This window comes from Ochotona curzoniae, unplaced genomic scaffold (assembly GCF_017591425.1).
Source record: "Ochotona curzoniae isolate NIBS_2020 unplaced genomic scaffold, NIBS_Ocur_1.0 contig_2321, whole genome shotgun sequence".
NCBI classification, from domain to species: domain Eukaryota; kingdom Metazoa; phylum Chordata; class Mammalia; order Lagomorpha; family Ochotonidae; genus Ochotona; species Ochotona curzoniae.
This window is the reverse complement of record NW_024465421.1, coordinates 15,832,602-15,856,822: the sequence shown is the minus strand read 5'-3', so window position 1 is coordinate 15,856,822 and position 24,221 is coordinate 15,832,602. Positions and strand designations below refer to the sequence as shown.

Here is a 24,221-nt window from a genome sequence, read left to right as displayed (position 1 = left end):
TGGTCACTCCATGCGGTCCCCGGGGACTCGGCAAGTACCAAACTCTGCACGTTCCTCCGTGAGGTGAGCCGCAGAGACACCCCTTCTCAAGGCCGCAGCCTGCAGCAGCACTCAGAAGCGTAAGCTCAGTCCCCTCCGGAGACCACACGCCAGAAAAGGCAGAGCCAGGCTATGAGCCAGCTGAGCCCAAGGGGCGACTCAACCAACCTCTCCCAGCCCGAGTTTTCGGCTTGGTGACACAGGGAGGTAAATGGCTCTCTACTTCATTATGGCTGCATAGGGAGCAAGCACCCAATCTGCTCCTCATTGGGCACTAAGTGAATGACAGCTGCCGTCACCTCGCCAGTAGTGTGTGCGTGTGTGCATGTGTGCGTGTGTTGTGCCTGTTGCGAGGCATTTGGTGCTTCTAGATGTTTTACAAGAGCCTTACGTCTTAGACAGGAACTTGTTACACTTCAGGATAGAAGCTTCCACATAACTGTAAACACGCCCCGTTAAGGATATTTTCCAGATGGCCTATTCCCAACAGGGGGTGGGACTCAATGGTAAGAGCAAAACCTGGGTGGGTCTGGGGTGTAGGATATGGGACAAGTGGGGTGGGGAGGGAGACCAGTCACAGGGCCCTCATCAAGGCAGGAAAAAGGACAGACTGGCTTGTGGTTTTATGCATACTGGAGTTTTGGAAAATGTCCCGTTGTTGACTGCATGCTGAAATTTCAAGTGAGCCTCCCCAGTCAAGGCCTTCTGGGTGGCGAGAATGGGGGAAATGAACTTGAGATTGTTAAGATGTGATTTATGCACACAGGTCAAATCCTTAGGCCTCTCACCCCGGTGTATATACAAGCAAGCAGGCCTTGCTCTTTTGATTTTCTGGAAGCCAGGCCGAACACGCATGAAGCTGCAGCATTTTCAGAGAATGGATATGGGGACACTCTCCAAGGAGACAGAATCCCACATGGCACATTATATCCCGGGTGAAGACAAAACGCCGTGCGCAGACAGTGAGCGCGGGCGAGGGCGCCCTTGGGCGGCCTGCACTGGGTTTTCAGGCTAGCAGGCACAATAGACCCCACTTTCTGGAGGACTGTCAGGGCACCCGTGTCATGGTGCTTTCTGCCTTTCTTTACCAGCAACACACACAAAGGATACAATCGTGGAATGAGCTCTCTGATGGAAGCAATCTTGAAAAACCAATTCAGGCACGTCTCTTTGGCTGTGTCGTTCACATTCTCCGGAGAAAAGTGATCTGCAAAACAAACACCACAGTCATGGTCCACGTGGCCCTGCGGGGGGGCGGGGGGCTCACGCTACTGTGGGACTGAGAGGCACAGAGAGGGTCCTTAGACACTTCTGGGTCCTTCCTCCCAAGGATCACATCAGCATCAGCATCATCCTTGCCAGAAAACACGAGTCACAGATCACACACGAGTCACAGATCTCACACCAGTCACAGATCACACACACGCACCGGTCAGATCACAGATCTCACACACACGCACCAGTCACAGATCTGATCCCTGACGTTAGCTCACCTCATCTCCACGACGGGCCTCCATTATTTAAAAGATTGCGAGATTCCTGCAGCGTTACACTCTAAATGCCTGTAACAGCCTGGAGCTAGTCCAGGCTGAAGCCAGAAGCCAGGAATCCCAGCCAGGTCCCCAAGGCTGCTAGTAGGGATCCAACTACCCGAGTCATCAGCTGCTCCCTCCTGGAGTGGAGAACCAAGACTTGAACCCAAGCACTCTAATATGAGATGCCAGCATCCCAGTTGGCAGCTTAGACACTGTGCCAAACACCTACCCCTTCAATCTCTTTTAGGATGTACAGAAACTTAAGCCTGAGAGATTTAGTAACCTGTCCAGGGCACAAAGCAAGCAAATGTGAGGGCAAAAATTCAGACGAGGCAGTCTGGCACCACCACCTGCTAATTCTTAGCCAATGCCTCCCATGTAACACAGAGGGCCTTTGGTTTCCCTAAGGAACTAGGGCTATATTGTTGAGAACACCAGATGCTTTAGCAACCAAAAACTGCAACAAATCTTTGCCCTGAGCACCACACGGGCCACTGGAATTAAAACAACACATGGGGGTGCAAAATCATCCCGAGTTAGGCTCCCAGCTCCCCCGGGGCTCCAGTCACCTCGTGGAAGTTTGTGACCTGTCCTCTTCCTCCTTCGTTACAGAACTCTGCTTCCTCCCTTTGCAGGAGTGTGACCAGGTCACCGAGTCCTGGCCCTAGGGCATGAGAAGCGTGGGCATTGGGACATATGGATTAAGTGGCAGTCTGAAATGCCAACAGCCCATGTGAGCCCCAGTCCGAGCCTCAGCTGCTTCCCTTCCAATGCAGCTCCTGGTTCAATCTTCCCTTGCTGGGAAAGTGGCAGAAGGTGGCTTAAGTGCTTAGGCACCTGACACACGGATGACCCAGATGAAGCTCCTAGCTTCAGCCGGGCCCAGCCCTAACCCTTGCTGCCATGTGAAACGTGAATCAGCAGATGAAAACTCACTCTCTCTCGCTAGTTTTAAAATGCAACTTCCTAAGTAAACAAACAACAACAAATGAAAAAGAAAGAAGAAATTAAAACTAAGAAAACAAAAATACAAAACAAAAAAATAAAATGAAACTTCCTGTCTGCCAACTGGAATGCAAACGTGACTGCTGGAACCTATGCAGCCACACTAACCCACAAAAGCCGCAAGTCAGAAACCAGGATTCCTGGCACCCAGTGACAACGCCTGGCACTTTAAAGATGTTACTGTCTCACACTTTTGGCATCGGCCTGTATCTTAACAAGAAATGCAAGAGGGCTCAGTGTACTGGCTCAGTGATTAAATCCGTACCTCGCAAGCATTGGGATCCTATATGGGATCCCAGCTGTTCCACTTCCCATCCAGTTCCCTGCTTGTGGCCTGGAGGCCAATGGAAGACGGCCCGAAGCCTTGGGACCCTGCACCTGCATGGGTGACCCAGAAGAGCTCCTGACTCCTGGCTCTGGATCGACGCAGCACCGGCCATTGTAATCACCTGGGGAGTGAATCATCAAACGGAAAATATTTCTGTCTCCCCTCCTCTCTATATATATCTGACTTTGCAATAAAAATCAATAAATCTTTAAAAAATATCTCACATCAAACTGAATATCATATTCCTTTCTTTCATTTGCTCAATACCATTGCCTTTAGAAACAACTAAATATCATGTCAAGGCTTTAGGGAAATAACCGTGGGTGAGGCCGACTGTCCTCAGGAGGCTCCTGATCCAACGGCAGATTTCAAAAAAAAAAACAAACAACTAAGAAAATACCCAATCACAGTCAACTTCCATTAAAAAAAAAAAAAAACTTAGTACTGGAGTGAAAATGCACCCGAGTTCGTGTTGGAGGTCAGACCAGGCTGCTACAGCAGTGACACTGGTGCGGTGTCTACAAGAGCCATCCATGCTTAGATGGGGGGAAAACATATTCCAGGGTCAGGAAGCAGCAAGAGCAAAGGCCCTGCGGAAGACGTGCCTAGGCACAAAGAACTGGCAAGGAGACGAGCAGGCGTGGCAAGCCGCACCGCATGGTGCCGCGTCTTGGATGGGAAATTTGAGAGATTTTTTTCCTACCCAGAATAGCCACATTCTGAAGCGCTCTCAGCATGACGGGATGGTAACAGCTCTCTCGGGCCTGAGAGAACCAGCTCAGAGTTTGGAAATTGATTCTGAAAAGACTTTGCTGCTTTGCTCAGCCCTGAACTTCCAAGGATATTTTCACAGAGACCAAGGTGAGTGGTTCTCTTTGCCAGGTCTTCGCCCTAGCAGCCAGAGGCCTTGTTGCATAACCACAAATTCAACAGGGATGTGACAGCCTGCACGTTAGCTTGGGCCTGAGAGGCCATGTCAGCGGAGGTCCCTGCTTCCCCATGCTGCCTGTGACAGCCACGGAGAGGAAACACAGTCAGGAACACTGCGATGACAGTGATGAGGGGCGCCACACCATCAGCTCAAACAGAAGACAAACTGATCCTACCATTCGGACCAGATACCTCTGCGAAAGTTTGTGGAATTACGCACGAATCTCACGGTCTTTGCAACCAGACAAGTCTTTTGATCCCACTTCTCCGTGTACTTTTTGAAGTGCCCACATAACCTGGATTAACACATGCCAGGGAGGGGACGGGGACAATGACCACATCCAGCAGTGTGTACCTGTACCTTCTTGAACCCTAGGGATACGGGTCTGTCTCATAACCCCATCCTGAGCACTGCCCGGGTGACAGCGCTGGAAGACAAAGGCTCCAGCACTGAACTCAGCAACGAGGACTTGATTCAAACGGGAAGAACGAGTGCAGGTGCCGGCCCACTGCGCTGTGCACGCAATCTCTCCAGGCAGAGCTCAGCTGGGTGGAGCCCAAAAGCTCCCGCTGTCACCACAGCTGTGACAGCCCCCGCAAGAGCAGCAGGTCTGAGAGAAATCAGCCACTCCCAGCAGGCACAGGCAGACCAAGATTTCTAACCAAAGGAAAACCACTGCAAAGAAATCACCTCCAAGAAGATGAAATCCTGGGTTCCATTGCTCAAGATACAAAAACAAAACCACAGGTGTCTGCAGACAAGAGGTTTGGGAGTAAAGCTGCTAACACATCCAGACAAGGGCTGCAAGGGAACATGAAAATGGTCACCGATTTGGAGCCTGCAGCATAGCAAGTAGGAAGGAAGTTAGTTCTGACTGATGGATCCTTGATGGGCCCAACGAGTAGTGCGGACAGCCGGCAGAAACCAAGGAAGAAAAACTCCTGCAACAGATGCAAGCTAGGGAGGATGCCACCTGCTATGCTGACATTCCACACCAGAGCACTGGTTCGAGCCCCGGCCGCTCCACTTCTGATCCAGCTACCTGCTAATGCACCTGGGAAAGTAGGGAAAGATGGCCCTGCCAGCCAGGTGGGAGACCCGGATGGAGTTCCCAGCTCCTGGCTTTGGTCTAGACCAGCCCCAGCCATTGTGGCCAACTGGGAAGTGGGCCAACCATTAGAGGGAAAATTTCCGTGTCACTTCCTCTCTCTCTCTCTCTCCCTTTCAAATACATTAATTTTTTAAAAATGCAAACTCTCAAACTCAGGACAAGAATGTGAACACTTTTCACACTCACACGTGGTCAGTGGCCACCACGCTGCGTGGGACAAGCAATGTTCAGAGAACATGACCCCAAGTCGCTGGTGCCAGGGCCTCGGGCAAGTCCCCAACTCTTGCACTGTGTTTGCCTAACACAAGATGAGACAGGATCCGAGTGCTCTTCTAGGTGGAACGGTTTGTAAACTTCTCGTACTTTCTGAGAAATAGGCAGATTAAAGAGCTTGAGATACACAGATGGGAAGCGGGAGTGAGATGGAGAGAGGAAGGAAGAAAATGGACTAAACTGTGGCTTTTCCACCATCAGCACCTTCCGCTCAACTCCTGGGACAGTGGAGGAGCAGAGGCCGGCGGCACGAAGGTGCAGCGTGTGGTGGCTCAGGCACACGGGGACAGCAATGCTCGGGACTAAAAAGGAAGCAGAAAGGCAAGGGAGGCCGAGCAACAACCCGGCTGGGTGCATCGTCTTCATCATCGATGTTGACAGAAGAAATTCATCAGCCACGCACCCCTGATAACCTCCTGAGAACTTACACATTGACTGGGAGTATATTTAACACAAACGTTCCATGGGTGGAGGCTGCGGAGTCCAGGCCCCTGTTATATTGATTTATCCGCCACCTTCCTTCAGCGCAGATCAAGCTGGCAGGGGCGAGAGAGGCACGCAGGAAAGATACCAAACACCACACAGCAGAGGAAAGTAAACACGCGGACAAGTGCAGCTTCTCAGTACATTTATCAATTTACTTGGGAGACAAAGGCAGAGGGTGAGCTGCCATCCGCTGGCTCACTCCCCAGATGCCTGCAACAGCCAGGCTAAGCCAAGCCCAAACCAAGAACCAGGGACTCGGCAGGTAGGTAGCAGTGGCCCAAGGATGTGAGTGCACCTGCCTCCCAGGATGTGCGTGAGGAGGAAGCTAGGACTGGGAATAGAGCCTGCGCTTGAACCCAGGCTCTCCCTATGGGATGCAGCCACCTCTAGTGGCATCTTAGCTACCGTGCCCCTCACCCACCTCAACTGTGGTTGAGCCCCTGGGGCGGAATGACACCTGCTGGGGGGCTCTGACATTACCTGGTAGGACGCTGCGGTTATCCACACACATGGAAAAGATGCGCTCGTACACCAGCTTTCCTGGGGGGGACAGGGACAGATGGTGTTAGCATCACACTCCCTGGGAGCGAAAACAGTAAACAAATGCTGGCTATTCAGTCATGAGACACCAGCGGAACTCAGTCATGCTGGAACTTGCGGTGGGTTGCTGCCCCCTAGTGGAATATATCTAAACCACATTTCTTCTTGTTTTGAGTAAGGGCAAGCCACTGGAGAATTTCAGCTGTAACCAGGGCCCACAAGAGCCCCAGATACCCATCTCCGTCCACTCAACAGAGGACAGCCCACCTCTGCTCCAGCCTGGAGGCCAACGTGGGCAGCCCACAAGCCTGGATCCAGCCCGAGACTCAGTTCTCGTTGCCCTGCACCAGGACGGTTCACTAAGCATTGAAACATTTTTTTTGAACTTGTCACAAACAGCAAAAACTGGTATGTGTCACACAAAAAGTTGGATTTTCTGCTTCATGTCAGATGTGCACGAACGAACTCCTAGTCCTATAAGCGGTGGCTTAGAAGTTGCTTCAGGGCACAGCATGGACAGTCTCCACTGCCCCCTACCGTCTGTCAGCCTGAGTCAGTCATATCTTGCCTGCTGCCTACAGCACTGGAACTTGGGATCCGAGTAGAATGGAAAGTCCACAAAGACCGAGATCTGTTGTTTTGTTCAGTTACCATTCCCAGCACCTGACCGGTACCTGGCATGTAGCAGGCACATCCTTGGTGAAAGAACACTGATCCCTGATACAGCTGTGTAGCTTCTGCCCGTTAGCAGCCTTTGCGGCACAGAAGCAGCGGGGCCACCTGGAGCACGAAATTAGTGCCCCCCAAAACCCCCACTTTGTGCATATATTTTCAAGATATATATATTTAAAAAGGTAGAAATGATAACTCTTAATTTCCTGAACTCTTAAATAACTTTCAATGTAAAAGCACTTCCTCTTATTTCTTTTCCCCCTGCCCTTTTTCATAACCCCCTCATCAAGGCCGGAAGGAACACCACAGAGTTGGTTAACAAAAAAGAGAGAAAAAGCTTTTTGGGTCATTTCTGATCAGACACAGGACCCAGATGACATCAGCCAGGGATGGGACGTGCTCAGACGCAGCGAAGGACACGGACCCAGGCCAGAGGCGCCACCAAGGCGTCCCTCCCACCAAGAGCCACCTACACTACAGTCACGGCGACACACTGCACAAGATGCACATTCCTGGGGCCCATCGACTGCATCGAGACTGAAAAGGAGTATTTTGGAGACACGAAGAACACGGACTTTGAATGGCCCTGTCCGGCCGGGCCTTCCGAGGCAAGTTCAAGGGTGAGAAGCTCTCTCCCCAGTGCAGACAGACGGCCCCTGGGCCTCGGGGCTGAAATGGCCTCAGTCCTGGGACCTGCAGAGACAGCCTCCGCGTCCCTCCTTCCGCTCGCCCACGGCTCCTGGGATGCAGTGCTGTCCTCGGAGCCTCTGACGTCAACAGGCCAGCACTGCCAGGGTACCAGGTAGATTCTACAAGCTGCCTGGGCTGAGCAGCGTGACTCTGGACCACAGGTTCTTCTCAGAAGCTCCAAGAAGCTCCTAGCCAGTGCCACTGGCCTGTTCCTTGTTGGCACAAGCTGCTTTCACTCCTCTGGCCACGAATGGTACAGACAGTGAACTTGAAAGTGAATTTCTGCTTCCTCTCCTTTTCTACATAAACACCCCCATAGTGCTGCCGTGCCTCTTGACTTCTCCCTGTTAACACCACAGCCCGGGGGCACCCCCCAAGGCACACACACACAGCACAGCCTCCCTCTTTCTCAGAGCCAGCCAGTGTACCCCGCAAGGCTGTGCCACCCGTCACGCGAGGAGTCCCAGATGGAGGGGCACTGGTGTTGCTTCCAATCTTTGGCTGTTACAAATGGGATGAACTTCCACCCCACGCAAAACTGCTAGGTCCACGGTACTGGTATTTATAACTTTCCTCGGGCAGGTAGCTGCTCCTGCTGGCATCCACATCCAAGGAGACAGCAGGTGCTGTGTGTGCGCAGAGCGTCCAGCTCCACCTCTGTCCTTCACATGCTGGTGACCTTGGCAAGCTTCTTCCGTTACTTCTCTGTGTCTGATTCCTCACCCCTAACACAGGGCGGTGGCAGACTTGCTCCCGCTGCCATGCGGACCATGACACACTTGTAAAGCATGTGTACCCTGAGACAGGCTGACCTCCCCACTCCCAGCCAAGGGACATTTGGGGACACGGCAAGGGCAGCGGCAGCCTCCACACCATCTACAGGCTCACCAGGGCATGCGGCTGGGCGCCAGCAGGGGCTGGCAGAGCAGCTGCCAAGAGCCTCTGCCAGAGGAATGCATGTCTGGATCCAGCCAGGTGTCAGGGCCAGGAACAGGGCTCCATCTGCATCCCGGGCATTCAGGGATGCTTAGTCATACAAAGGGACCTTGCAGGTGGCAGCGAGGGACATAGAGAGGCCACTGTGTGCTTAATTCACCAGGAGAATCCGGCTCAGCGTCCCCTCCCCCTAGACACAAGCTCTGTGCCAGGACAAGAGACCCGAGGGGGCAGATGCACTGCCTGGCATCCATCCTGAGGCCCGAAGCACCTGTCCCTCCCGGCTGCTCCTCACCGCATGCCCACCTCCCCTGATCCAAGGCCCTTCTCCCCGGGGGGAAGGCCAGAGCAGGCTCCACTCCCTGTCCCTTAAGTCGATACAGCAGCCTGGGGAGCGAGTTAAAACCCAAAGCCGACCAAGCCCTCTTCTGCTGGGTTTCCTACATGGACCCCTTCCAGGGATCCCCAAGGTGCCCACTGTTCTCTCCAACCATGCTAGCTCCCGCCCCCTTCCCGCTCAGCCCACTGCAGCCACCTTGGCCTCCAGGCAGTCCTCTGACCCTACCAGGCATACCCCACCCCAGGGTCTTGGCATGGCTGCTCCTATGCCACACCCACTCCTGCCACCAATCCCCACAGAGCTGGTCTCTCGCCTCCCGGGGGTCCCCGCCCCTGAGGCTTCTCAGCAGGGCCTCCCTGGAAGCCCCAGTCCATGCCCCATCCTCCTGGGTCCCCACCCAGTTCTGTATCCACCTCTGACACACAATCAGACCAACTGAGCTGGTTCGTGAGCGTTGTCTGTGTGAAACAGAAGCTACCAGAAACAGGGGTCGCTGCACCCTCTCCTGGTTATTACACCTCCGCCACCACCTCTCCAGGCACTCGGAACCCCCAGGCTGTTCAGCTGGGGCACCTCTGCCTTCGAGCCTACACCTACTGGCCACAGTACCACCACACTTCTGCTGGGGCGGCCCAGGGCGGGGCTTTAACGCTGCTCATCTCCCCGACCCCGCAGGCTCGACACTGAGGTGGCATCCGGTGATTAGGATAATGCTCAGAGGATGAAGGACTCTTCCCGACCCAGGAAGACCAGCAGGCAGAGCCAACAGAGGCAGGGGACACCTCAGAAAGCTTCACCATGAAGCCAGCTGGACAGGGCAAAGGTGAGGTCCTGAAGGCATTGCTGCAGCGCCTGGATCCAGCCGTACCTGAAGCCAATTAGTTTCTTGTCCCATGCTCCAGCTGTAAGATGAAGACTCCAGGAGAACAACTGGATGCCGAAGTGAACGCATCTCTCTCATCAATGTTTTGTTTTTGGACACATCAGATGCCTCAGTGGGTTATGAGAGACCTGACTGGTTGGGAACTGACGGGTCCCTCCTGTGTGTTCATCTCCCAGGAAGCAATCTGCCAGATTCCCTCGATGCTCAACATTGCAGACAACTGAGAGGGGGCTGGAGGGCCTGGATACACTGCTCACGGTGGCAGATGCCAGCTCGCCCAGTCACTGCCCACAGCACACAGGCCGCCTCTTCCCTGTGTCAGAGCAGACGTTCCCACCAGTATCCAGGAGACACTTCTGCCAAGTGGGGGGACGAGGGTGGGCAGCGAGGGTCTAGACAGCGGCCCTGAGGCAGCAGGTGGGGAGGGGAAGATGGCTGGGATGAAGGCGTCCACTGTGTGGGCAGAGAAGGATGGATGGTCAGGCCGATTTCCAGGGTGGGGCCAGGTGACTCAGTGACCGGGGGTGCCATTTCCCAGAGACGCAGCAGGACTGGACAGAGAGGCCCAGGGGAGGGTGATGCAGCCCCCAGCGTGCCCTGCCGCGCTCTTGCACTCTACTGCCCATCAAAGATCTGAGAAAAGGGATCGCGACTGAGCAGTGTGCAAAACCAGCGCCAGCGTGAACCAACACGGCTCCGTCTCGGCCGATCGACACAACTATTTAAACTGCAGCAGAAGCCGACGCAAAGCGACACAAGCACCCCATCCAGAGAAAGTCACCAGGTCCCCCGGCTGGCACACGGCTGGCACTCACCAAACGTGTCCAGTATGTCGGTGATGAGGACGAACTTGCTGGGGTAGAACTGAATCACGCTCGTGTCGGAAAGGAGCTTCGAACACTGCAGGGGGAGAAGAGAGCCGAAAACTCAATGTTGCACAAAGAAGTTTCCCGTAGCCAGTTCTAGGAGGGGGAAAAGAGACACACTCACGCCCGACCTGGATGACGATCTTGAGGGCTTTCACTTTCTGGTCCGAGGCCCAGGCGTCCTTCAGCGACTGGTTGAGCTCCTCTATGCGGTTCACATAGTCCTGCTGGGTCAAATTCAGCAGCTCCTTCTGGGACCCCTGCCGAGACAAGGGACAGACTGGAGGCACAGCAGCACCCCCCACTACCCCGGGAGGGTCCTGAGCACTGGGCCAGCCTGGGGCTCGAAGTGCTCCACCACCACCCCCCCAGTGTGAGAGAAATGCAAATAAGGGGGAAGGTTCATCTGGAAGGAAACCGGTCACATGGGCGAGTGGACTGAGGGAATCAGGAAAGGCTTCCTGGAGGAAGTGATGTATGAGCCCAATTCTCAGGAGACAAGGTCAGCCAGGCCCTGGGGGCAGGAACGCAGCAGGGAGAGGATGGTCAGGCCTGAGGGTGGACTGTGGCCACACCTGGAGACTGGGCACAGCTGTGGCGCCAGGCAAGTGTTCCTTCAGGCTCCACGGTCGGGAGCTGAACCCATGGGTCACAGCAGGGCTACCACTCACAACATGAGCAGGAACGGAACCGTGCAGAGGCACACGGGGGAAAAGGTGGCTAGGATGCTGTTGTGGCACAGCACGGTAAGCTGCTGCCTGTGAGGCACTGATCCCATGTGGAGTGCTGGCTCAAGTCCTGGCTGCTCCACTTGATCCAGCTCCCTGCTAACGTGGCTGCCAAGCAGTGGAAGATGGCCAAAGTGCTGGACACCTGCCCCCATGTGGGAGACCCGGATGGAGTTCCAGGCTCCTGGCTTTGGCCTGGCCCAGACAATGTGCCCATCTCGGGAGTGAACCAGCAGATGGAGGATCTCTGGGTCTCTCCCTTCTCTCTAACTCTGACTTTCGTGGTGCAGAGTAAATCTCTCACCCATTAAGCTGGCACGCCATATGGGTATCAGTTAGTGTTCTGGCTGCTCCACTTTCCATCCAACTGCATGCCAATGGCCTGGGAAGGCAGCAGAGGATGGCCCATGTGCCCCTGGCATCCAAGTGGGAGACCCTGCTGAAGCTCCTGGCATCACTGTGGCTATTGCAGCCATCTGGGAGAAGGAACCTGTGGATGGAAGCGCTCTCTCTGTAACTCTGCTGTATGTGTGCATATAAATAAATTTAAAAATAAGTCAGGGGCCCAGTGAGGTAGCCTAGAAGCTAAAGTCCTCACCTTGCACACGCTGGGATTCCAGATGGGAACTGGTTCATGTCCTGCAGCCCTGCTTCCCATCCAGCTCCCTGCTTGTGGGCTGGGAATGCAGTAGAGGACTGCCCAAAGCCGTGGGACCCTGCACCCGCCTGGAAGACCCAGAAGCAGCTCCTGACTCCTGGCTTCAGATTGGCTCAGCTCTGGCTGTTGCGACCACTTGGGGAATGAATCAGCAGGTGAAAGATCCTTCTCTGTCTCTCTCTGTATATCTGACTTTCCAATAAAAAATAAATCTTAAAAAAAAAAAAAAAACCCACCACAGATGGAGGTTGTCCTGCACTCTATCTCAAAACACACCACAACTGAATTGGGAAATGACACACCTGCTGGGCACTCGGCAGCCCTGGGGGCAGAGCCAGGGGCACTCTGTACCAAGGGCAAGGGGCAGGAGAGGGTGTGCCATCGCCCCTTGCCCTTGGTGGTTCTCACAGCAGCTTCATTCACTTGATGTGACTATTCCTCATCCCTCCTTTATGGGCAAAGACAGCGACCAGTATCAGTCTGCAGACGCAGGGTAATGAAGGTGACAGCGCCCCCTGCTGGATGCCACACTGAGCACTTCACCTCTAATGACACGCCCAGTCCCTGTTACAACCCTGGGGTAGACACTGCTTACCAGCCCCATTCCAGAGATAAGTGAACTGAGGCACAGAGCAGTTAAACACCTGGAACAACATGGCAGATACCAAAGCTGAGATTCGCAGCCAGGCAGTCTGGTTCAGCGGCCTGTCCTCTCACCCGCCATGCCATGCACCTGTCTCCAGCACCAGGCTGGGAATGTTCCTGAACGGCTCAGGACAGGAGGACTGTGGTCAGCACACGCCCCAGTGCAGTCCAAGAACTTCGCAGCTATGGCTGCTCAGCAGGATTTTCCAAGAGAAATCAGAAAGCTGTCACTGTGTGTTTACTTTCAGAACTGTTCAAAGTTGGCAAATGATACACTTTTTCCTCGTGACAGAGGCCCATGACACGACTGCGGTGTGCCCATGCAGCCCACAGAGCATTCGGGCATAGCTGCACCCTTACACAAGGCGGCTTTCCAGCGAGGGGACTCCAGTGGCATTGAACAGCAGACATCACCCCAAGCTAGCCGGGTTTGCTGGGGTACCACAGCCAGAAAAGATGCTGTCCCAACGTAAGCCCCAGGCAGATCCCCGAGAGCTCGGCCTGCGACAGCCCTGGCACCCTGCTCCACCTCTGGGGCCCAAGCACATGGTGCGGCTCCCATGGTGACCAAAGCAGCCAGTGATGCTCACCTCACAGGACAACCGCCCACCCGACCCCAGCCACCGTGCACTCACCTCCTCAAAGTCATCCAGCTCCTCCAGGCGGGTCCGAACCTTCTCCGACATGGCCGACGAGGTCGTCCCGGCTTTGCCTAGGCAGAAGGGGCGTGCATCACAAGTCACACAGGTGGCTTTTCTCTTCCACTAGGGGTCAGGGCTGGCTGGCCCATGGGCTGTGCAAGGCCTTATAAAACAACGTGGTCTGGCTCCGGCAGGTCAGCAGCAGGTAGGACTTAGAAATCTAAAGCACCTATAGCAAGCTAATTTTTAAATGGATCATTTTCTATCGCCCATGAATGAAGTTATAAAACTCTAACAGCCCTTAGAAAAGAGGGGAAAAAAGCTTCCTCAGCCTGTTTTCCACAGGTGTCAGGGTGCAATTTTATTACAGAAAACTGCACACTCAGAAAAACAACTGGCTTAGGGGACTCAAGTGCCACCAGAACTGCTTGCTGGGCTCAGGAGGTCATCTGTCTCTCCCCAAGAAAGCCAGTGCAGATGAGGAGGCCAAACGACCATGACCTCACTGTCCTCTGTGCGTAACAGGTGCTCCACATGCAGAGCTCCTACGGACAAGCTCTGCTCATCCATAGGGGAGACCCTGAAGGGGCTCCTGGCTCAGGCCTGACCCAGACCCAGCTGCTGTGAGCCTCTGGGGAAGGAACCAGCCAACAGAAGATCTCGCTCTCTCTTTCAAATAAATAAAATCACAGTGCTTGTTATGTGTGAGTCCTTTTATCCATGCCTGAAATCTCCAGCTGATTTCTTTAGCGTATACTTAGGGCTGCATTCGACCCAACCTGAGACACAACAGCTTTCAACTGCAGCAGGCCTGCAAAGCACGTCGTTTTCTTTGTAAAATTGTACAGCAAAGGTGATGGTAGTTTTCGCATCGAAAACACTTTTTTTAAATCTCACCTTTTTCAGACCCCATAAACAGATTCTGTGGAGACAAAAAAAAAATCATTAGTAAATTCTTACTACGTTAAATTCTTAAAATCTAAGGCAATTGTCCCAACAATCAATCTATTTATCCAACTGAAAACAGAAATATGTATTCAAAAGCAGGGGAAAACCCAGGTCACTAAATGCCACTGCAGGTTGCATCCCTACTTAATTCAGGACCCCCCACGTGGGCCTAAAAATGCCAGTGACAGCAGAGACCTCTCAGGGAACTAAGGTTAACTCACTCAAAAACCAGGGTTTCTCTCCCTCCCATGAAATCTCCAGTGGGGCCCAGCGCTGGGCCCTGTATTCTGCCACGTCGCCAGCCTACACTCCATCAGATACCAGCAGCACCCCAGCTGTGACAAGCACAGATGTCTGCAGACAGCGCCAAGAGCCGCCTGTGACAGGTACCTAGTCCTGGTCGAGAACTAGCTCTTGGTGCTCAGCCAAGAAAATAAGAAAATTAGATGGTGCAGCAGCTCCGGCTGGTTCTTTCCCGGACAAGGACACACCCTGGGGGAAAGGCCACAGCACGGTCAGCAGAGTGGTAAGACAGATCCGGAACAGAGCCCTGATGGCCTGGGAGATGCCATTCCAGCTCCGGTCTATCCCAGTCCTCAGAAGGACAGACACATGTCACTCCCATCTATGTCTCAGCATGGGGTGAGCTGAACTTGGCAACCGTACTCACGTGGCCCATTTGAACCCTAGGGTCCTACATTCATGGTACACAGGGGGTGAAAATTGAATTCAATAAGAGAGCTAGGAGGCAGGTCAGGGGAGGAGGTGCAGGGGTTCCTCAGTCATTGGTGATGTGCCCCCGGAAGGAGTTCTAGGAAGGGGGTTACAGACAGAAGCAGAAAGGCCAACCTGCTGATGAGGGTAGTTCTGAATTTTACACAGGACCCCAGGGCATGAGCCAGCGCTACGTGACCAAACCCCTGGCACGGCCCACGGGACTTCCTGCACTCACTCCACACTGCCAGCCTCCACGGGTGGGCACCCACCCATGGTCCTGGTTCTTTCTCCACACTGTGCCACATCCCCGGTTCTGAGCAAATTACTGGGTCTGTGTGCTCTGAGAAGCCCCTGGCACATCTTCTCCCAGGTAACACTGACATAAGTGTGCAGGACTCACAATGGACAGCTTCTCCGTGGTCGTGTACCGGGCCAGGATTTCTCCCCGCTTGCTGGCCCACGGCTCAAAATCCGCTCCCACGACAGCACTGTCATCTCTGTCCCGCCGCTTCCTGGCACCATCCTAAAAGGAGGCAAGATAACGCCTTCAGCATCACTCCAAGTTCCTGTGAGCTCCCAGCGTGTCTGGTGCACTGAAGCCCTTTGGTCTCTGACCAAGCAAAGGGACCCTTCTCTGCATAATTGTATTCAATACATTAATACCCAAGAATGAAAGAAAAACAAAAGTATTAAGCAGAAGGCAAACATTTCAAGTCACTTCATCACAAATAAACATACAATAAACAAACCTCAATCTCATTGAGAATCATGGAAAGGCAGACTATTAACACCACTTGTTAACGATCAGAGCGGCAGAGGGTCCTGATGGCTGTTGTACAGGTGAGACGCAGGAAGCCCACCCTCAACATCGCTGGTGGGAGGACAGACCCATGACCCAACTCCTTAAGAACTCGAGGGAAGCGTATGCACCAAGTCACACGCATGCGCAAGGAACAGGTGCATCACCACTCCTAACAGCAAAATCAGAACGCATCTACATGTATACAAGGAGACAAAGGGCGGATCCACATCAGTGACGCCCACTCCATATCAAAATACAAGGCAGCCAGGCAAAGCCACGGGGTTCTTCTACAGACAGGAACACGCAAAGTTCCTCAGGACGCAGCAGCAAGCTAAAACCAAAGCTGCAGGGCTGGGCGTTTGACATGGCACTTAGACACCCACATGCGTCAGAGTGCCTGGGCCTAACTGCTCACTCTGGTCTCTGATTCCACTTTTGTGCCAATGCAGACCCTGGAAGACAGCAGTGGATGGCTCAAGTGATGGATCCCAGCCCTCAAGGGAGAGATCTGGGGTGTCTTCCTGGCTCCTCACTCTAGTCCAGCCCCAGGAAGAACGAACCAGCAGATGGGAGATTTCTCTTTTAGATACAAAACAAGGAAAAAAGTTCTTACAAAAGTAAGTTCCTGGAGCTGGCATTGTGGCATACTGAGTTACGCTGCTGCCTACCTTGCCAGCATCCCACATCAGGACACTGGTTCGAACCCCAGCTACTCCACTTCCCATCCTGCTCCCTTGGAATGCACCAGTGAAGGCAACAGAAGATGGCCTTGGTGCTTGGTGGTTCCCTCCATCCAGGTCTCTTATTTGTGCAACGTCAACACTAGCAGCAGAACACCCCCAGCCCCACATCTGCACATCCCACCCCCATAGCCTGCTGGCCGGCTGGACCAATACCGTGGCTGCTGCCATGGCCGTGGGGTCGGCGTTGGCCGCGAACATGGAGAGGGGGTCGGTCCCATCCAGCACGCTGCTCAGCGGGTCCACCACGGAGCTGGACGAGGAAGACGAGCTGGAGGAAGTGCTTCCCTTCCGGCTCACTTTCTTCGTCTTCGATTCAGTGACCTGTGGAAGGCAGGAGAGCAGGTGTGAGGAAAAACTCCAACGCTGGGCGAGGGCTGTGGCACAACACGTTGAGCTGTCTCATGCTGCACCTGCATCCCGCGGCAAAGCACTGGTTTGAATCCCGGCTACTCCACTTACAACCCCCGCTCTCTGTTCACATGCTTGGGTGCCCCATGTGGGAGATCTGAGGAGCATTCCAAGCTCTTGACTTCAGTCTGCTCAGGCCCTGTCCATTGCCTGTGCCATTCAGAAAGTGAACCAGCAGGTGGAAGATGTCCTTCCCTCCCTCCCTGTCGCTCCGTCTTTCAAGTCAATCTCTAAAAACAAACTAAGAAATTTCAGTGGGGGAAAGGGGTCACAGACCAAGATCCAGCTCCCTGCCAGTGCACCCAGGGGAGCAGTAGAAGATGACCCAAGTGCTTGGGCCCATGCGCCCACGTAGTGATGGAGCTCCAGGCTCCTGACTTTGACCTGGCCCTGGCTGGCATTGTGGGCATTTACGGAGAGAAAACAGTGATGGAAGCCTGCTCAGGGTCTCTCTCTGCAATGTAAAAATCTTTCTTAAAAAAATGATATATAGATAGCATTCAGGTAACCCCTTGGCAAAGCTCACGGTGATGGGCTTCAGCGGATGGTACTCCCCGTAGTCCAAGGGCACGGCCTCCAGCCGGCACGCCGCCAGCTCAGCTCTGTAGTTCCGGTTTCGGGAGTGCCTGCGAAGTGGAACAGAACGACCAATCAGGGGACATGGGCCCTTCATACCGAACTCCTTGCTGAGGCCTCTCTGTGCTGGAGTATACAGAACAACGTTCAAACACAGAACTGGGGTGGGCATTCAGCACAGTGGTTAAGATGCCACTCAGGGCACCAATCAAAGCCCAATGCACAAGTTTGAGTCCCAGCTCTGCTTCCAAGTCCAGCTTCCTGCCAACCTCGGGAGGCAGCAGGCGAAGGCTCAAGTCCCTGGGTGCCTGCCACCCACCTAAGAGCTGCACACCGAGTTCCCTGCTCCTCCCTCGGCTTGACCAGCCCTGGCTGCTGTGACATCTGGGAATGAAGCTGTTTTAGGGATCAGCATATGACACAGCACGTAAACTCACTGCCTGCGATGCCAGCATCCCATGGGGCATCACTTCAATGTCCTGGCTACTTCTCTTCGGATCCAGCTCCCTACTACGACCTGGAAAAAAACAGCAGATGGCGGCTCAAGTTCTTGGGCGCCTGCCACCTCTGTGCGAGACCCAGAAGCAGCTTCTGGCTTTAGCTTGGCCCAGCCTGGCTCTTGCAGGCTTCTGGGCAGTAAATCAATCAATGCAAAACTTCTCTTTCTCCCGTCTGTTACTCTGTAACTCTGACTTTCACACATATTTTATGCAGCTCCATTTCCCATCCAGCTTCCTGTTTATGGCCTGGGAAAGCAGCAGAGGATGGCCCAAGCCTTGGGACCTTGCACATGTGTAGGAGACCAGGAAAGAAGCTCCTGGCTTCAGACTGGTCCAGTTCTGACTTTTGTGGCCATCTGGGGAGTGAATCAGCAGATGGAAGACCTCTGTCTCTCCTCCTCTCTATAACTCTGCCTCTGAAATAAAACTAAACAAAAGCTTTTGAAAAATGACCATTTTGGGGGCCCAGCACAGTTGCCTAGTGGTTTAATCCTTCGCCTTGCAGTTGTCAGGATCCCATACGAATGCCACTTTGTATACTGGCTGCTACACTTCCCTTCCAGCTCCCTGCTCGTGGCCTGAGAAAGCAGCTGAAGATGACCCAAAGCTTTGGAACCCTGCACCTACATGGGAAACTTGGAAGAAGCTCCTGGCTCCTGGCTTCAGATCAGTGCAGCTAGGGCCACTGCAGAGAAAAGATCTGTCTCTTCTCTCTGTACATCTGACTTTCTGATAAAAATAAATCTTAAAAAAGTAAATGAGTTTTTAAAAAGAAACACTAAGCTTAAAAAACAAACAAACTTCTAAAAATTTTCCAGAGATCCAGGGTGCCAAAGCCTTCTGCGGGACGGAACAGGCACCCAAACACACAGAGACTCGCCAAGGGCACCCCAAAGACCTGCTCAGCTTCGCAGCCCAGAACATTTGCCGATTCTCGGGACAAGAGGTTCGAACCAGGCAGAAGGCAGCGGCTGCTGCCGAGCACCACAGCAGCCAGGGTGCCTTGAGGAAGCCTCGCAGAGATGGAGATAAACACCTTCAAGTTCAAGGCCACATATACAGCTAGGACTGGAGGAAAAGCATCTTAGAAGGATTGAGGAGCCCAGCCCAGCAGGCGAGAAATGAGACACAAGCCATCTTCCCCAGTGGGAAGATGTGAGAAGGGGAGGTGGGAGTCGGTGTAAAATACAGACGGACCTCCAGACAAGACCTCCACAGCAGCAGAGGCCACGGGGGTCGGGTCGACACGGGAATCCCTGCGGCCCACAGGCGGAGCGTGCATGCTGGGCTAGAAGCACCTGGGGGTTTTTATTCATAGGTCCTTGCAACTTGTCAATTTTCTTGAAAAAAAAAAAAAACTTAGATCAAGCTGTTAATTTTCATTACAAATTAAAGCTCCTGAAAAAAAAAATCCTAACTTGCCAATATGTGAAACAATTCAAAAACCTTTAAAAGGCATATGGAAAAAAAAAAAAAGCAGGCTTTATTAAAACACTACCACAATCTGTCATTCCCCAAAAGAGACAACTTTAAGTGCAAACAATCAACCTCAAGTCGCATATATAACACAGATGGTTCTAGCAATCTGGTAACTGGCAAAGGAAGCAAGTGCCAAGGGTCTCAGGCTCCAGGCTGTAAGTCTGCTGGAATTTGACTCAGCTCCTCTTGCTGGGCAACCACAGCGGGCTCACTCAGCTCTGTCTCTGTTGCCTGGGGTGCAGCATGGTCTGGGCACCTGCAGGGAAGCTCAAGCTACGGGGATCCAGGGCCTGGACTCCCATCTCCATCATCTCCCAAGTTCCCTACAGGTGGCCAGTGGCGGGATAGCCTGTCCCAAGGACAGTCCATCTGTGAGCCAGCCTAGCCCTTCGCCCTGTGTACGCGTGGGGTTCTGCGGTCCATGCCCTGCAGGGAGCCTTCACGAGCGCTCAGCCGGCCCCCCATGCTTTCCCCACCCTCACCACGCAGCGCACCCTGCTGCAGGTTGCGTGGAGGCACCCTGCAAGGTGGGAAGCACCCGACAAGCATTAAAGGGGCAGCCACATTTGCAACCCCACACTCCTGCCCTGGCCAGCCCACAACCTCACCAACCCCAGTCCCAAGCCTGGCAATCAGGAATCTTACACTCACAAACCTTCACTTAAAAGTACAGTGTCTACCTGTCCTAAAAGAACTCAATGGTTCAATTAGTTTTATTAGTTAAGAAATGAGCAACTTTTTTTAATACTGCTGGTGAAAATCTTAATAAAAATGTCATCTTCTCTTCCTTAAAGCCTATGCAAAGCCCTGCGTTTTCATCTTCTACCATTTGGACTGTTTTCTCAAACTTGCTCTGCTTTTTACAACTTCCCTGTAGTTTGGGAAGTTAAAGCATTTTCTTCTACTCCTGGATCTCTGGCCAACAGCGCCCTCTGGTGGGCACTTTGTCAAAACTCTTTTTTTTTTTCCTGCTGGTAAAACTAACAGTTTAACAGTAATTTCAATCCCCACCAACACCACGTGGGGGACAGCCTAGCTCCCTGAGAGCTGTCTCAGAATTAAAGCCAAACTTCTCCACCTCCATCGCTGGCTGGGGCTAGCCCTTGACCACCCAAAGTGCGGTCCAGGGCCCACCAGGGACTGCATCACTTGGGGAGGGCTGAGCCAGCCCAGACACATAAAGCCGCACCTGCAGCTTTACCAAATCTCCAAGTGCCTTCAATGCACACGGAAGGCTGACAACTGCTTAGTTTCAAGTGGATCAAACAGAAACCCAGAAATCCCATTGCAATTTACCAAATCAGTGTCCTTGTACTCAAAATACTGAATGCTTTTTGCCAGCTTGTAATTTTCAAGTAATTTTTTGATGACCAATTCTATCTGACCACAGAGCTTTTTCTCACACATTATCCTCCCTATCCCAGGACTGTTTTAAATTTTTTTTTAATTCATTTTATTTGAAAGGCGCAGAGTCAGAGATGAATCTCCCGTCTGCTGGTTTACTCCTCAAATGTCTGAGATAGCCGGGACTGAGCCAGGCTGAAGTCAGAAACCAGGAACTCCCTCTAAGTCTCCCACATGGGCAGAAGGAAACCACACAGCCGTCACCTGTGGCCTCTCAGGGTGCTTATCAGTGCGAATCTGGGATACAGAGCAGAGCTAGGACTGAGACCAGGCATTCTGATAGGGACCCGAGTCCCCCAAGCAGCATCTTGGCCTCTGCACCCAACACCCTTGAAATCATGGAGAAATTCTCCAGTGGGCAGGTGTTTTTGGTGCAGGGTAACCACAGGATTGAACAGGAAGTGGGATCCAGGATGAAGCTGACACCTTGCCTCTCAGGCCAAGCCAAACCTTGACAGGGAGAGTGTTAACGCATGCTCTGTGGGCAGCTCTAAGAACACGATGGGACCTGGACTTTGCCAACCCAGAAACCTCAGCACAGAACCTAGCAGAACCATCACAAGAGGTGTGACTGCAGGTAAACTGCTTAGCCTCTCGGCCTCCACTTCCCCATCTGAGAAATGGGGTGGTGATGAGGCAGCTCTAAGTGAAATACTTAGATGTATAATCATTGTAAACGGAGTCTTTCACCCCAGAGTCCCCCTCAGTTGCCCCCATTCACTGACACCTGCAGCCACAGTACTCACTAATAATACTCAGCACCTGCAGTCACAGTACTCACAAAGGGTACCAGAACCCATGATCACAGCACTCATCACCGGTGCTCGGCACCTGCAGTCAGTTCTAGACTCTGGGAATACACGAGGGACCCAAACAAAGTCCATCTGGATAACAGAGAGGATCCCGCATCATCACAGTCGCAATACAAATGACAAACACCATAACAGTGTTGACATCTTTGTATTTTTTGTTTATTTGATTGGAAAAGAGTACGGGAGAGAAGGAGTGGTGAACAGATCTACTACCCACTGGCTCACGCCCCCAGTGGTTGCAATGGCTGCAGCTGGGTTCTCCCAAAGCCAGGAGCTTCTCCTGGGCCTCTCACACGGGTGCACAGCCTTGGACCCTCCTCCACTGCTTTCCCAGGCCTCTAGCAGGGAGCTGGATTGGAAATGGAGCAGTCAGGACTCAAACCAGCACTCATATAGGATGCCAGCACCAGCCCCACTTCTCTTGGTATTTTAAAAAAGGTAGATTGGGCGCCAGCATTGTGGCATAGCAAGTAAAGCTGCTGCCTGCAACGCAGGTGTCCCAATGCGTCCCAGCTGCTCCTCTTCCAACCCAGCTCCCTGCTAATGACCTGGCAAAGCTGCAGAGGAGGGCCCAGTTGCTTAAGCCCTTGTACCCACACGGGAGACCCAAGTGGGGTTCCCTCAGCTGCAGATGGGCCTACCCAGTTCTGGCTGTTGCCACTATACGGTTGGTGAGTCTGCGGAGGAAAGATATGCCGCCCCTCCCTCTCTAACTCTTCCAAATAAATGGACACCTTAAAGGGGGGGAAAAGGCAGAGATTACAAAGCCCACAGTGCATTCATTGAAAACAGATGTGTTTCCCGTGATGCCTTTACTGATTGCCAGTCAGGCTATGGAAAGCCCAGCTGCTCCCAAGGCCGACTCAGCCGCACGGAAGGGTCGACAGAGAACACAGGTGGAGCCGATGCGGCGAAGGAATCGGTCGGCTTACCCACAGGATGCTACTTGATTTCCACGGGATTTCCTCATTCGAAGTGCATGGCCCACAAATGTCCCTTATGGGGTTCGCGGGACGTCCCCTAGGAATGCCAATGGTACCGCCACCTGCAGCCGCAGCGTGCCTCTCCCACCCGCTGGTCGAGCCGGGCTCCCCTTCCCGAACCCCGGTGAAGGGTGGCCCCCTGTGACACCGCCTCGGAGCCCCGGGATAGGGCGGCCAGTTTCCGCCTTGGGCCTTCTCCGAATGGCGCCTGGGGCCGTCCTCGACATCTCCCCCGGCCCCGCACCGAGCAGACTGGGGGGCGGCCGCAGACCCAGTCTCCCCAGGAATTGAGGGCCCGGGGAGCATCCCCACAGTGCCGAACCCGCCTTCCTCCTCATCCCGCTCGCCCGCGACCCCGTGGGAAAGCGAAGCCTGGAAACTTGGGCTAGCTTTTGGCGGGGGGGGAACCGGGAACTCAGCAGTCCGTGCGCGGGGTTATTCTTGATCCAGGCTGCCACCAGTCTAGGATCAGTGTGACTCTGTGGGGAGCACCAGAACCCCAACAGAGAGAGAGTGACGCACAGAGACCCCCCGGGGACAGCCCATCCCCACCGCTACTGCCTTACCAGGGGAAGACAGCCATCTTGCCGATCACATGACCGCCAGCGCCGCACCTCCTTTTTAAATGCTGCCCCGCCCCTCCTGCCGGGATGGAGTGGCGGGCACCGCCCCCTACGGGGCCCGGGTTGGGTGGGCGCCATGATGGTAAGGGGCAAGTGCCTCCGGCAGCGCCATGATGGTAAGGGGCGGAGCTGCCTGCTCAGTTAGCCGTTTAGTCCTCCTGCGCCCTCTAGGGGCGGAGAAGAGCGCCAACAGGACAGAACCAAGACGCTAAACTAAAGTTGATATAAGAGGGTTTATGAGGCAGTGACCCGTTTCCACCACAGAGCGTGCACGCCAGGGTTTTCTCTGCGTTCACAAAACAGAGTCGAGAGTTCTAGAAGCAGCTACCCTTGCCTAATGCTGTGCTGCACCCCACATCGTTTCCTTACTGCAAACACCTGTGTGTGCCCTAAGAACACCTGGAATACACAAGGTGCTTTGGAGAAAACCGAAGCTCGGGAAAACGCGAACTGCCGGCAGCTGGCCAGCACCTGCACGAAGTTTGAACTCCTTTGAAAGGAAAGCATCTGGGGGAGCTGGGGAGACTGTGGGTTAACCCTCAAACCGTCTCTGAGACCCGCCTTGTCCTCTTGAAAGGGCAGCGAACCAGAGTTCCTCGGGAGAACTGACCGAGCCACGGATTCCACACCACGTCCCACCCACTTTGATGCAAGGATAACCGGTCTCCTTTGCGTTTTTTTAAGTTACTTTAACAACCTAGCTTGCTGCCTGCTGGGTGCCTTAGAGATGAAGCCTCCATGTGGGTGTGCGTTTGTACCTCCCCATGCAAGGTGCCGAGGCTGTTCCTGAAGAACTTCACCCACCCAAGGGTCCTTTCAGCGCATCGCATGCTTAGTCCCCTCCAGGAGCAGTTTGCCCTATCCAGGGTAGGTTGGAAGTAGCAAGATTCTTAAAACCGTGCAAGTTAGCGGCTTTGCG

General features: G+C 53.6%; 1 protein-coding gene across 5 annotated transcripts in view; it reads right to left on the bottom strand.

Annotated features, from left to right (window-relative positions):
- Positions 1-23,289, bottom strand: part of VPS35L (VPS35 endosomal protein sorting factor like) — a 66,368-nt gene extending 43,079 nt beyond the window's left edge. For 4 of the 5 annotated variants that reach the window (XM_040973291.1, XM_040973292.1, XM_040973293.1 and 1 more), the window contains exons 1-11: positions 23,246-23,289; positions 17,452-17,551; positions 16,671-16,838; positions 15,373-15,495; positions 14,205-14,229; positions 13,302-13,378; positions 10,767-10,895; positions 10,585-10,669; positions 6,189-6,248; positions 1,150-1,246; positions 431-478 (exon numbers count right to left, since the gene is read on the bottom strand). In XM_040973291.1, coding sequence (XP_040829225.1) covers positions 431-478; positions 1,150-1,246; positions 6,189-6,248; positions 10,585-10,669; positions 10,767-10,895; positions 13,302-13,378; positions 14,205-14,229; positions 15,373-15,495; positions 16,671-16,838; positions 17,452-17,551; positions 23,246-23,262 — 929 coding nt within the window. In that variant the 5' untranslated portion in view covers positions 23,263-23,289. Of the gene's footprint in view, positions 1-430; positions 479-1,149; positions 1,247-6,188; positions 6,249-10,584; positions 10,670-10,766; positions 10,896-13,301; positions 13,379-14,204; positions 14,230-15,372; positions 15,496-16,670; positions 16,839-17,451; positions 17,743-23,245 lie in introns of those variants that run through there. The other variant, XM_040973290.1, reaches the window with a different exon arrangement.
- Between the last annotated feature and the right edge of the window lie 932 nt (positions 23,290-24,221).